This window comes from Varroa destructor, unplaced genomic scaffold, assembly GCF_002443255.2.
Source record: "Varroa destructor unplaced genomic scaffold, Vdes_3.0 BEIS01000004.1, whole genome shotgun sequence".
Lineage (NCBI taxonomy): Eukaryota > Metazoa > Arthropoda > Arachnida > Mesostigmata > Varroidae > Varroa > Varroa destructor.
This window is the reverse complement of record NW_019211457.1, coordinates 37330090-37342009: the sequence shown is the minus strand read 5'-3', so window position 1 is coordinate 37342009 and position 11920 is coordinate 37330090. Positions and strand designations below refer to the sequence as shown.

Here is an 11920-nt window from a genome sequence, read left to right as displayed (position 1 = left end):
TCGAACCGTTTTGCTTACTCGAACTGTAGAAAAATGGTCATTGAAGGTAGTTTTTACAGGCTTTCTTCTCTACTTCTATATATATATATATATATATATATATATAGAGCGGCGCCCGGCTGAATTGAAATAAACTTTAGCGACTTGTCTGCCACAACATGCGTGCAGCTGTCCGTCATTTTTCGTACCGCAAGCAGGTCTGTTTTTTTCTACACGCCATCGTAGAGGACTATGTGTCGTTTTAATGCAAACAAGCTATTATCCAACTTCGTCGCACTGAATTAACTCTTACCTAAATCAAAGGCTATTTTGCGCGAAATCAATGGCCCACGACTTCGACGCGGTTTCTGAAAATCGGAGGAAATTTTTTCACGGCGAAAACTGGAAGATCCTAGACAGGGTTTTAACTTAAAGGGCTCAAAAATTTATTGAAATAGTTGAAAAAAGCCATTTTTAATACACCTGGATCAAAAGAATATTACACGCCATTTTACGCCCTCGTATTTTTGCGCTTTCTGGCACGCTATTAGGGCAAAATCTAATTTCGTATCTAGTTAAACGACTTTACTTACTAATATCACTTCAGGCACGATTATTATTGAAAAGTGATCTTTGGATTCAAAAAGGAGTATCTGTAGAATTTGTTTGAGGCGTTTTGTTTGTAAGTGGTTCAGGTCCTGAATTGAGCCTGTACTCGCGGTGAATGGTAATTGTGCTGAATAAAAACTGCCACCAGGGGGGGCGTCACTTCTAGCGCCTGTAATAATTTCATTGAAATATACTTTTATTGTTTAGATACAGCCTTATAAGCAAAATAAAAAGCTTCAATTTAGATGTTTTTATTTAATCTATAGTCAGATATGAGGTACTTTTTTATATTTTCGAAGTGAATATTCAACTTGCACAACGGAAACCTATATTAGTTGATACTTCAGTGTCCGTCCTCGATAAAATCGCTTGTACAAGCGGAGGAGGGAGTCTCGTTGTGAGATCGGCGTATCTGATTATAATGGCATGTTGACCAAAGAAATGGCATCTTCTTGATACTGGTGCCTTTTTGACGACGCTATATTGTGTTTTGGGGAATAATATAGGTTAAATCACGTCTAGGTCAGATGGCCGTGACGCAGTATCGACAATTTCTAGTATCTTACTTGTGGAAAGGATAATAAACTGTGTGGTTCTATGGTAAAATTATGTATTATGATATATTGAGGCAGATTCATGTGTATGCTGGTGGCAATCAATGCCATCGGGCTTTTCAGCCCGGACTATATGGAGAAATAACACTGTCCGAACATAAATCTTCCGTGGAGGGAATTGACCGAGGTAGAACAAGATGGCTGACAACTCGAACACGACAATGTTGATCTTTCGGCCTTATTATTGCTGCCGGCGGTTCTTCACCCTCCCTATTGGGGTCTATTCCGGGAAATGCAAACTCCATTTGGGATGTTTCAGAGGCCACGCTCATGGGTCGAAGCAATCTACAAAGCCAGGATTTTCATACAAATATGATATTTATATTATATTGGCGACTACCAAGCACGATAATTTAACATTATGCAATGCTATTACTAGTGAATCATCCAATTGATCATAGAATACAACATCAACACGATAATTAAGATAAAAATAAACCTAATAGTCACTAAAATATTCAAGGTGTAGTGTATTTAGACGTCGTACATTCAAACACAACATCTAAATTCTGTCAGATCCTTCGAAAATCGAACCTTCGAGCTGAATCTGCAGGCCTTTTTTGCTTTTCACGAAAAAACGATTCTCAGGTATGTGTAAAGTGATAAATGTTTTTATTGTGCCGTACTGCACTGGCACTTTCATAGAACGTATAGATACGTGTTGCGCTCACTTTCTCCGTGCGTTCTGTTTCCTAAGAAGGTCATGCGCAGGCAACGATAGGCTTCGACATTTTTTATCCTTTAATTGCAGAACATCACCCTGAAAGGTTCCTTTCGGTCTCAGCCAGTGTAAAGCAGGAGATGCTTTAGGTGATCTTGTGCCTCGGTCGTTACCAGGAGTCTCAGAGCCGTTATCACTAGCGAATGAGCGGGAATGATAGCGTGAGCCCTTTCTGCAAAATGTAAATACCTATCGCGTGATTTTTTTTGTCTAGTTTGATTCAAGCGGGAAAAAAATAACATGAGTTTTTATGTGTTTTCGGTCGGCTTGTATACGTGTCTAGATCAAAGATAATTACATTTATTTCTAATTTATTTCAATGCTGCTATACGGAATAGAATTATTGTACACTTTAGATTAATTTATTCCATTATCATACTGTGTTCCAAGATTGAAAATGCCGAAATCGGGCATATTGATACCATTTGTATTTATTTATATTAATAGCGCGCGTTAAATAACGAACCCAGCTGCGTTGTAGTGTACCCGCTGCGGCATAGGTAGTCGAAATGCTGCTGGACGCGATTTCTTTGCTCGTCGGTACCATCTGTACAGTATCAGCGAAGCGGGAACCCCGATAAGGAATAACGCAAACACTACTCCCAGGATTATAAAAAACGCAACCCTGAAGCACACACATGCACAGAGGGTCTATCAATAACCCCATCTGTTTAGGGTCTCTTGAGGAAGCTCGAAAACAAACGAATTAACAGATAAGAACTAATACGAAACTTGCAAACCTACATATCGGTGATTAGTGCTAGAGAAGGAACATAATTTTCTTTAATTGCTGCTAAACAAATAGTATTAAAACGAGCACCGGTACATGGTCGTATATGGAAAGAATTGAAAGTTCAGTGTGTAATATTAGTGCAGGTGGAATACGTTAACTCAAATCGCATACTGCCTTGGGAAGTGCCTGTGAGTAAGGCCGCTGTCCCTACATTTACATCCTAGCCTTTGAAAAAAGCTCGCTAAAAACGATGTTGGGCGCATCTAAATATTATGAGCAATGACACTGGTTTACCTGACAGGACGCGCTAGTCTGGTCGGGTTCTCCGGCTAGCTTTTGATGGGGTTAAATATTGCAATAGCTACAACTTTACATTAGAATAAGTGCTCGCACGAATGAATTGGCAATATAATAATTGAGCCGCGCCTAAATACCCTTTACTAACCCGGAGGTGGCCTTATCTGCAACGAATGAGGCGAAAACAATGTGCACATCGCCATTCCTGATGTACTTAACAGGCACAGCGATGATAATCTGATGCTTAGGACGGATTCTGTACCATTCAGTACTGTAGTGTTTTCGTATGACACGTACGGATACTCTATCAGAGTTCTGCTCATAGCGCTCGGTCGAGACCTTGTTGTTAAACCTTTGAACGACGTTCTCATCGCCTAGTTCCGAGCGCTGTGGCCTGGATATGCTTTCTTCGCTATCGGTCGCTTCGACCTTGTTCAGTGTGATGGGGTAGGAGTCCATCACCTTGAAAATTAATCATTGTATTAAAATTGATACGTGATGGATGAGAAACGGTTTCATTTACATCCTGTTCCACTCCGAAAGGTGGAACGATGAAGCGATTTACTGTCAATTGTGAAACGCTCAAAGTCGAAAACGAAAACGCAGGGGGTGCTCGTATCCAGTATTAATCTAAAACTTTTCCAGTAAACCATGTAAGTCCTCTGAGAATTCTTTGAAAATGGGACAGGACTACACTGTTTCCCTGCAAGTAAATTGGATAACATAATTAATTCTTAATCGAACGCTGATTAGGGCTCACACTGAGACAACCAGACTCGAACTAAGAACTTAAACCAAATGAGAACCTTTATGAGTTTATCTATCTAAACGTAACACCTTTGACGTATTTCGGTTATTCAATTGCTTAAAATTTATGTTACTATTGAAGATACTGAAACTAAGTTAACTGTGTCACTGATCTTAAAATTTTTGTTAGTCTAGTTGATGTTAAAATTGCATAGGATTTGCGACGTATACAGGAGATCTGCCATTACTGAGGAGTTTCGCAACTAATCCTCAACATGCTATACGGTACCTGGGGCATCTTAAACCTATAAATCCCTGTCTTCCTATGTTACGACTAAACTAAGATAGACTTACAGTGACCGCAGCCAAGTTTCGGCCGGTTTTAGATTTTCTTATGTAGAAGCGTAAATTCATGGTAGCCGAAGAGTAAGAATATACCGTTATCAAACATAAACCGTCGTTTGATCGGCTAATGTCAACATGGCGATCTGTTTCATTGACCGTTGCTACGTACAACGTTTCAATGCTAAAATTTGTCTTATCCAGTCCTGAAGCCAGCCAAAGGGGTGAAATAAGAGTCCCGCACCTTCCGTAGCAGCAGTCCCTTACGAAATCCATATCTACTGATACCTTTTGTCCTGCACTTATTACAATGAGCACAGCGGCGGTTAGCGGCAATATGCATTGTAGCTGGTGAAGTGATAAAATCGCCATATTTAAATTAATGATGCACGTGCATCACGAGTGTCCTCAGCACAACGGGCAACAACAACAACTGGTTTTTGCTGATTTAAGAACCGCTATAGTTACACTTTGAATTATGGCATTGTAGGCCACCGTTAATATACGAAACAATTCGTCGGGTCATCGTATCACTGCGGTCTCTTATAAAGGTGATAGTACTTTTGCCACAAGTCGACACAATCGAATCACCGATGAACTAAATAATTAGCCTCGAACACAGCTAAACAACTATGTCAACGTTTCTCGTTCTGCGGATCTAGTCAGACCCTTGATAATTTACGAAAGACAGATCCCAATACTAATCCCGTGGACATTTTTCCTAAGCTCAAACGCAAAACGATTCACGCTTACGGCTTACCACGATATGCTCTCTCTCCTCTTTGTTACTGTGCGTGTATGCGTCCAGGATAGAGACTCCCCCAATAGTACCTCGTTTTTTTTCCTTCTCCGGACTCGACTGTCTGTCTCGTGTGAACGAGCCGAACGAAACGAATATCCTATTTGACGTCATACGCTCAATCTTTCGCGTATATAAGGTATTACAAGCGAATCCAGCGGACTACGAAAGTGAACTACTTTCGAACTAGAACGATAGTTTCCTAATGCGTGACCTTTATTCCTTAAATTGATCTCCTTTATTTTTGCGTATTTATTCAATCACTCTGGCCGTTTCAAAACAGTCCTACGTAAGTCATCTATCGATGGCTTCTTAACGTGAATCGATTGTGGGATGCACTTAGCCACCAGTCGTTTTTTCTAGGGCATGGAAAGCCTGTCCAAATAATCACGCGTCAACGTTGGATTTCACTTTGCTCAATTCAGAAGGTAACTGAGGCATGGCGATGAGCTCGGAGTCTGTCGTAAAGTAACTAGACTGTGTGCCTTCAACTGCCGTGTTAGCGGCCCACTGCAACGGCTGTGCAATTATTGTTTAGATTTTAGCGGGTATGTCACAGTAACGGATGCCTCTGATCTCCATGGCAAATACTATCAGCGCTTTACGTCCGGACCTACTCGACACTGCCACCAAATTCGATTTCTCCCTTGAGCGAGGCCGCTCTCTCGCCTGATTCTTTCTCGGTGATCGTATGCTCCAGGCGGGGCTTTTTGGCACATTACCACATGAACCTCCGACTGGCCTGAGCCAACTCAAAGGGGACTCGGTTCTGTTGAGTTAGAATTCTGTAACATGCTAAAGGTGAAATAGTTCCCAGAGCTGTCAGACTCGAACAATTGCTTTCGTGAAAAATTTACTCGGTGCCAGGTTCTAACATTTGGTCATTTCGTCGCTAGTCTTCGCACGTTCCCTTCTTGAAACGTTTGCACAATTTACGCGCTCTACTTTTGTTGAACGTTTCTTTGCCAAATGCACTGCTGTAGCCTTCGAGGAACATGAAGTTCACTATTAGGCGTCGATTTTGCAAATTAAAAGATGTTTTTTTCTTCTAAACCCGTTTCCTCACACACAAGTTTCCAGCCCTACCTAAATTTCGTCTGCTAGCGGCGCATGGTTAAAAAATTGCTCAGTCTTATATTCTATCGGGTTCACCTGTACAACAACCTAGTACATTGTAAATATCCGTATTGAATACTTACGCCACATTGTTGCGCTTCGTACATGAACATCATACATCTGAGGATAATAGCTTGCCGAACCATTGCACAGGGTAAATGGATAGGCAGATATTTATCGTTTTACCTAAAGTGGGTGTGCGTCCTAATGTTCGAGTAAAAGTAAATTACATCCATGATAGTTGGCCTACGTGCATGGATGGATGAATAAGATCGAGGTCATTTACACGAACCGCGTAAAAATATACACATCAATAATAAACAATAATGGACACGCGAGCCAGCTGATTTGCGTCACTGTTCCAAACAAAGACAATTTTCGAATTCAAATCATAGCACTACCTTCATTCTATCTTGCTCTCTGCTATATATATAGCATATCTATCCCTGATAATATCCTTGGGTACAAGCAACTATATAGAATGATGCTTGCACCGCAGCGCGTCGTACCGTTTACCGTCGGTCACTACCAGTTCCTCGTTAGCCAACGATGTTCCTTTCTAACTCATATGTGTCAAGGATCACAAATAGCCTCAATATTTGGACTTCAATGAACAACGCTACAACTCCGTGTATGGTTGACTCATAGCCCTCTATTTCACGACATGTCTCGATCCCTAGTTGCTACACGCCATTTTCGCCGCATGGTGTCCATCTGATTGACTTCTACATCTGGTAGACGGATGCTAGGGTGTAGACAAGTCAAAAGCGAGGCACTTAGTTAGCGAGGTTTTTCAGCACTATTTTGTGCGTCTTCCGAGGGTACGAAGGTTCGAAGGATGCACATTGGCACTGACTGAAGCGCGTGTGCGTGAGGGCCAGTTGTCTACAAGCCAGCGTCTCTGCCCTTCTAACGGATCTACTTTCCTTTCCTTGTGGTCAAAACGTCTTTGCTCGAACGTCTATCAGTGATCTGACATTTCGGCGAAAAGCGCAACGGATATTATTTTTTTGCGCCGCCAACAGCTATCTAGTCAGCCCTATCTAACTGGTTCTCAAACTTATGACTTTCGTCGTATCCGTTCTTTTCCTACAAATGTCTTCTTCACACCTAGTACCGGCAAGTGGGCATCTTAGGCACACGCTTCTGTCAGAAGTTATTCCTCTTCCTGTTCGATCGTCGGACTTCGCTCTCCGTAGAAGAAACAAAATGGCTTATTCTTTTCTTGGGACTCTATTTTTTTGTCGTCGTATTATGATTTCTATGTTAGACTACTGCGAATCTATGGCTCGTTCGCTTGAGACTAGTAACGAGAGTTCGGCGGTAGCGAGCAAAGGAACGTGGCATACTCCATCTCTGCTTGAAGAGGGGCGTCATTGAGCTATCTTCGGTGGTAGACGGACGATACCCAAGTGATGACATAGACAGCGGCGAAGAAGTCAGCCACTAAACAGATACAGTTAACGCATCCACTGAGAAAGTGTTCGTAGCAAGTTAACATACGCGAATGATAAGATGACTTCACTGAGGATATTTGTCATCTGCGTCTTTCCTTCGAGGGCGCAATTTACCAGTAAGCACAAAACAGAGACAAGATGAAAGTACGTTCATTTCGAATGAAGTCGGTTACATCAGCTATTTTTTTCCATTGCCAAGCAAACATAAGTCACCTGCACTTCGGTATGTTTACTAACGCTACCCTAACCTCGAAATTGTCATACAACAAACTATAACAGTAGAAAAATTGCAAGCTTTACATCAAATAGAAATAAAATTATCGTGCTCACTCTCGTAGCTGTTGCAACTATTCTGAACCATCCTGTAGTTTTAATGATCTGTGGCCGAAAATTCAGCTCATATCGCAAACGTTAGACCTATCCCATTCTACTATTTCGCTTGGCGTCAGGAGCTGTAGCAGGAGAATACTTACATGCCTATAATGTACGCGTTATAGAATTTCAATATCGCTTTCTTTCGATTGCTGGCTTTGTGCGATTCTAGCAAAGGCCAGATGAGGATTTACCACTGATCTAAACTGTAGATTTACTAGTTCTAGTAATCGTCGACGGTCTAGACGATCTAAATATCAGGCGTATAGTTTACATACTAGGCTCTATGATCGCACGTACCATATAGCTGGTAACATCAGGGTTTAGAATACCAGTAGCAGTCTAAACCCGTTTAGGTGCAAGTGTCCATATCTACGCATGCGGATTGACCGCGATCAGCCGTTGTCTTTGAGGCCACCAATAAATCGCAGCAGCAGCAACAACAACAGCCTACATTCAACATTCTGCACACCGACGGTACGCAGAGTTTAAGCCGATAGTGAACTATCCCGACGGAGCATGAATCTGCCTTTTAGGGACACATTGTGCTTCGTATTTGAGACCGGTTTGTTCCACGCGTAAAAGTCGAAACGTAGAAGCTGATTTTTACACCCAACGTCTTTGCACGTGAAGGGCAAACAGCAGTAGATCAGGGAACGTTCATTCATCACATCGTGAACTTGGAGAGATTTTCAGAATTGTATTCGCAAAATCCATGACAATTTCCATTTTTTTCTATACGATCTCAACGAAACTGCGATCGTTTAATTATCGATTAGTGTTTCTTTGTGTCTGCCGAACTGCGGCAGCGGCCGTAAATCGCCATCCACGACCAGTGACCATTTTCACTGGTTCAGCTAATACAAATCAATGGAGTATTTTTAAGTGGTACAAGTTTGATGTCGGAGTACTTGCGACCGGCTGATACTGGAAGCCGTCTTCTGAAATATTCCTGTTTCAAAAATGACGATCGTGACGGAATCATGCCGAGCTTCCTCGCACTGTGATGATCGCCGTTTCGTGACAGTAATTATTACAGATTATCGAGACGGGAAATGAGTGAAGGAATACTTTAGGAAAACAAATTTAGCCCTAGTTCGATGTAATTGAACATAGTAATCGCAATGATAAGTGTTAACGGGGTCAATGGCAATATTAAACTACGTTAGAATTTACCTAGTCCGCTAGTAACTAACAGAAATGGCGAGATACTTTCACCTGTGCCGGCTGCTTCACTGACTGAACTTACGCACGATCTAATCTCATGACGTTTTGGAAATAAGCAGCAAGTAACGCTTCAGATAACTTAGGCGTGCCATATAATTAGCCATCCAATAAACAATTCAGCAAATAAACCTATCACCACCTTAAACCTGCCACCTGTCGACACTATCAAGTTGTCCATCGGGATGACGCGGTGCTGGAGATTTGAAGGTCCCACGCGTCGGTCACACAGGACGCCTGCAGATCTATTTCTATTGAGACTGGGCCCGTTCTACGAAGCTTCGCTCGCAAAATACGTAAAAATTAAACACTATTGGAGATTTAATTAAAGACACGAAGCAGGGAAAAGCAGGAACGTGCGAGGGATAAAAGTAAATCTGTTTTTTTTTTGTGCCAAAGCCAATAAATTGCGCCATGTTTGTATCGGCGTCTTGTGCGGAGCTGCCGCAGCAGCTGCGGCGGTAGGGACGACGATGGCTGTAAGAGCTGGCAATGAATTGATCGCGCGTCATCGGGGAGGATCTCTTATTATATAATATACAGAGCACGTTTATATAATTATACAACATATTATGTAACAGTATAGTCATATATAACACGATTGTATTATATGGCTAAACGCCTTCAAAGCTTTATAGAAGATTAGCTTTCGAGCTCGCTGTGTAGCGCTATTATTTAAGAAAACACCAGTAGCTACACCTAATAACAGCGACAATATAAATAAACTTTCAAACAAAGAACTGCCATTTCTGATTGGGCAGGTTCCCGGACGCCACGAGCAAGGCGTACTTCTAGTTGAATAGATCCACTTACTTTTTCACTGTATACGAGTCCCGTAACGCTGACCTAGCAACACCTGTATCAAGTGTGTGTATATATATATATACATATAGAAAAAGTCGTTCTCGAATCAACCTGGGGCTACTGCCGCCGTGCTGACCTGCAGCTGTAATAAGCCGCGTTCAACTTTTTCTACCCGTATTTTACCTAGCCTTTGCATTCGATTCGGAAACAGTTAACAAACTTCTATATACAGTTTTCTACCAAACATTAACTTGTATCTTATAGTTTCGTTTCTAAAAAAATGCATTGAATTAGACCCAACTACCCTACATCGATTTCGCTTACGCGGGATTCGCGTGATACTTCCACGTTACCGCCACTGAATCGTACATCCCATCCAATGATGGAAAGTTAAGGTAACGATTGTCATAACTGTTGGCTTTCTAACTTTGTATTTTACCGTTTTTGTCACACAAGTATCAATAGGAGAGGCAGACTTTGGAGAGAGATTAACGCATCCGATAGATTTCGATTATCACAAACGGGGTATCGTTGCAGAGTATCATTACTGTAGAAACATACAAATCACTTGAGACATTTAACCGATTTAGAAAATATACTGTGTTTTCTAGATTGGGCGCGACTATCACATCGACGAGGACGATATTAAAAAAAAAAAGCGCCAAAACAACGAAAGCGCATTTCTATAGGGAAGGAATAGTTTTTTTCTCCAATTGATCGATGAGAACGAGAGATGATCCCGAATTTGCCATTATCCGCGTAGAAAAAATACTGTTCTATTTGAAATATGTGTTTATTAAAGATCTTTAATTAAGACATTTATTAGGATCTACTGTTGTAGGAAAGCTAGATAAAAAAAAAAAAAAAAAAGGAGAATGTGTTATTGTCGTTTACTGCTGCACAGTTTGGCGCGGACATGGTGGGCCAATGCGCAATCATCCCCAATGTCGGTGCAGAACGATCAAAGGATGTGAAACAAAAAAATTAAATCAAAATCAGCATAAAGATTAGTTGTCTATGACAGGATCGTTACTAGATTTACAGAGTCCGCTAGCGGTCCGGTCACATTGGTACGTCAATGTACGCGCACGGTTACCCTTAGTGATCACAAGCAGCATTTACTATTACTAAGTAACTCAGTCAACAACTTCTGCTTGCGAAAATTAATTAACTTCATATTATGATCAAATGGCTGTCTATTGAAATACATTAAAGGAGAGATATTTTCAGATATTGGATTGTTGCGTGAAAAATTACACGTTTCTTAGAACGTTAGATATACGTTAGGCATATTTCAATTTAGCTTAGTGCAGCAAAGGCTTCAAGTGTCGAAGATTAGCCGCAAGGACATGCTCACTAGTTAGTTAGTAGGGTTAGTAGTTGCATCGAAAAAGGTCTTTGATGGACGGTCGTATATGTGAATTAAGTTAACTAAATAAAATCCGTGTCTCATTACTCATAAATTACAAATCTAATCGTGTCTGACAAAGAGTTAAAATCTCTTATCAGCGAACCAATGAGGTAGTCGATACGATTTTTATCAACACTCTATCTTGTTGTTAGTCGGAAAAACGTTCAAAGCGTATATACTTTGCAAGTCATATTTGCTAGAATAGCAGGCACGATATGTTTCTTTTCTTGTTTCACAATGTCCCACTGTTTGGCGCATGTCCACGGTGTATCCCTCGCGTGCCCTACTCCACTCTTTTGCCTTCACGTTTACTAGACTGGGACAGGGAAGAAACTTGTAGAAATGATCCGTAATGTTTGGCTTCGCGAGCGCGACCTATCGGCGATAGTCGGTGGCGAACCGAGTAATGCATGTACAAGGTAGTATTTGGCAAAAGAGCCATCGGAGTGGAGGACAACCGGCAGCGGATGGGGGAGCAGGGGCCAACGAGGAATCCGAGAAAGGGTAAGTCGCATGTGAGACTATAACGCAGCAGCAAAAGCTACAGAGGGAGCAGCACACGGATCTTTTAGTAGAATACTGCTGTGTACACACATATTTGTGCGCGTATCTGCACATTTGTGTATGTGTGCGTATGAGGCAAAACTGAGGCCGCCTCAAGAGCCTTTTCGAACGACGACGAAAAAGGCCAAAGA

At 41.5% G+C, this 11920-nt stretch overlaps 1 protein-coding gene across 2 annotated transcripts; it reads right to left on the bottom strand.

Moving 5' to 3' along the window:
• Positions 1-823: 823 nt before the first annotated feature.
• On the bottom strand, positions 824-4751 carry LOC111250200 (uncharacterized). 2 transcript variants are annotated; one of them, XM_022805058.2, is made up of 5 exons: positions 4055-4751; positions 3102-3415; positions 2390-2470; positions 1874-2095; positions 824-1487 (listed from the first exon to the last, which is right to left on the bottom strand). In XM_022805058.2, the coding sequence occupies exons 1-5, from the start codon at positions 4412-4414 to the stop codon at positions 1262-1264; spliced, it is 1203 nt and encodes a 400-aa protein (XP_022660793.1). In that variant the 5' UTR covers positions 4415-4751; the 3' UTR covers positions 824-1261. The 2 variants fall into 2 exon arrangements, with proteins under 2 accessions (XP_022660793.1, XP_022660792.1); XM_022805057.2 differs by having other exon boundaries at positions 2390-2548; positions 4055-4747.
• Positions 4752-11920: the final 7169 nt, after the last annotated feature.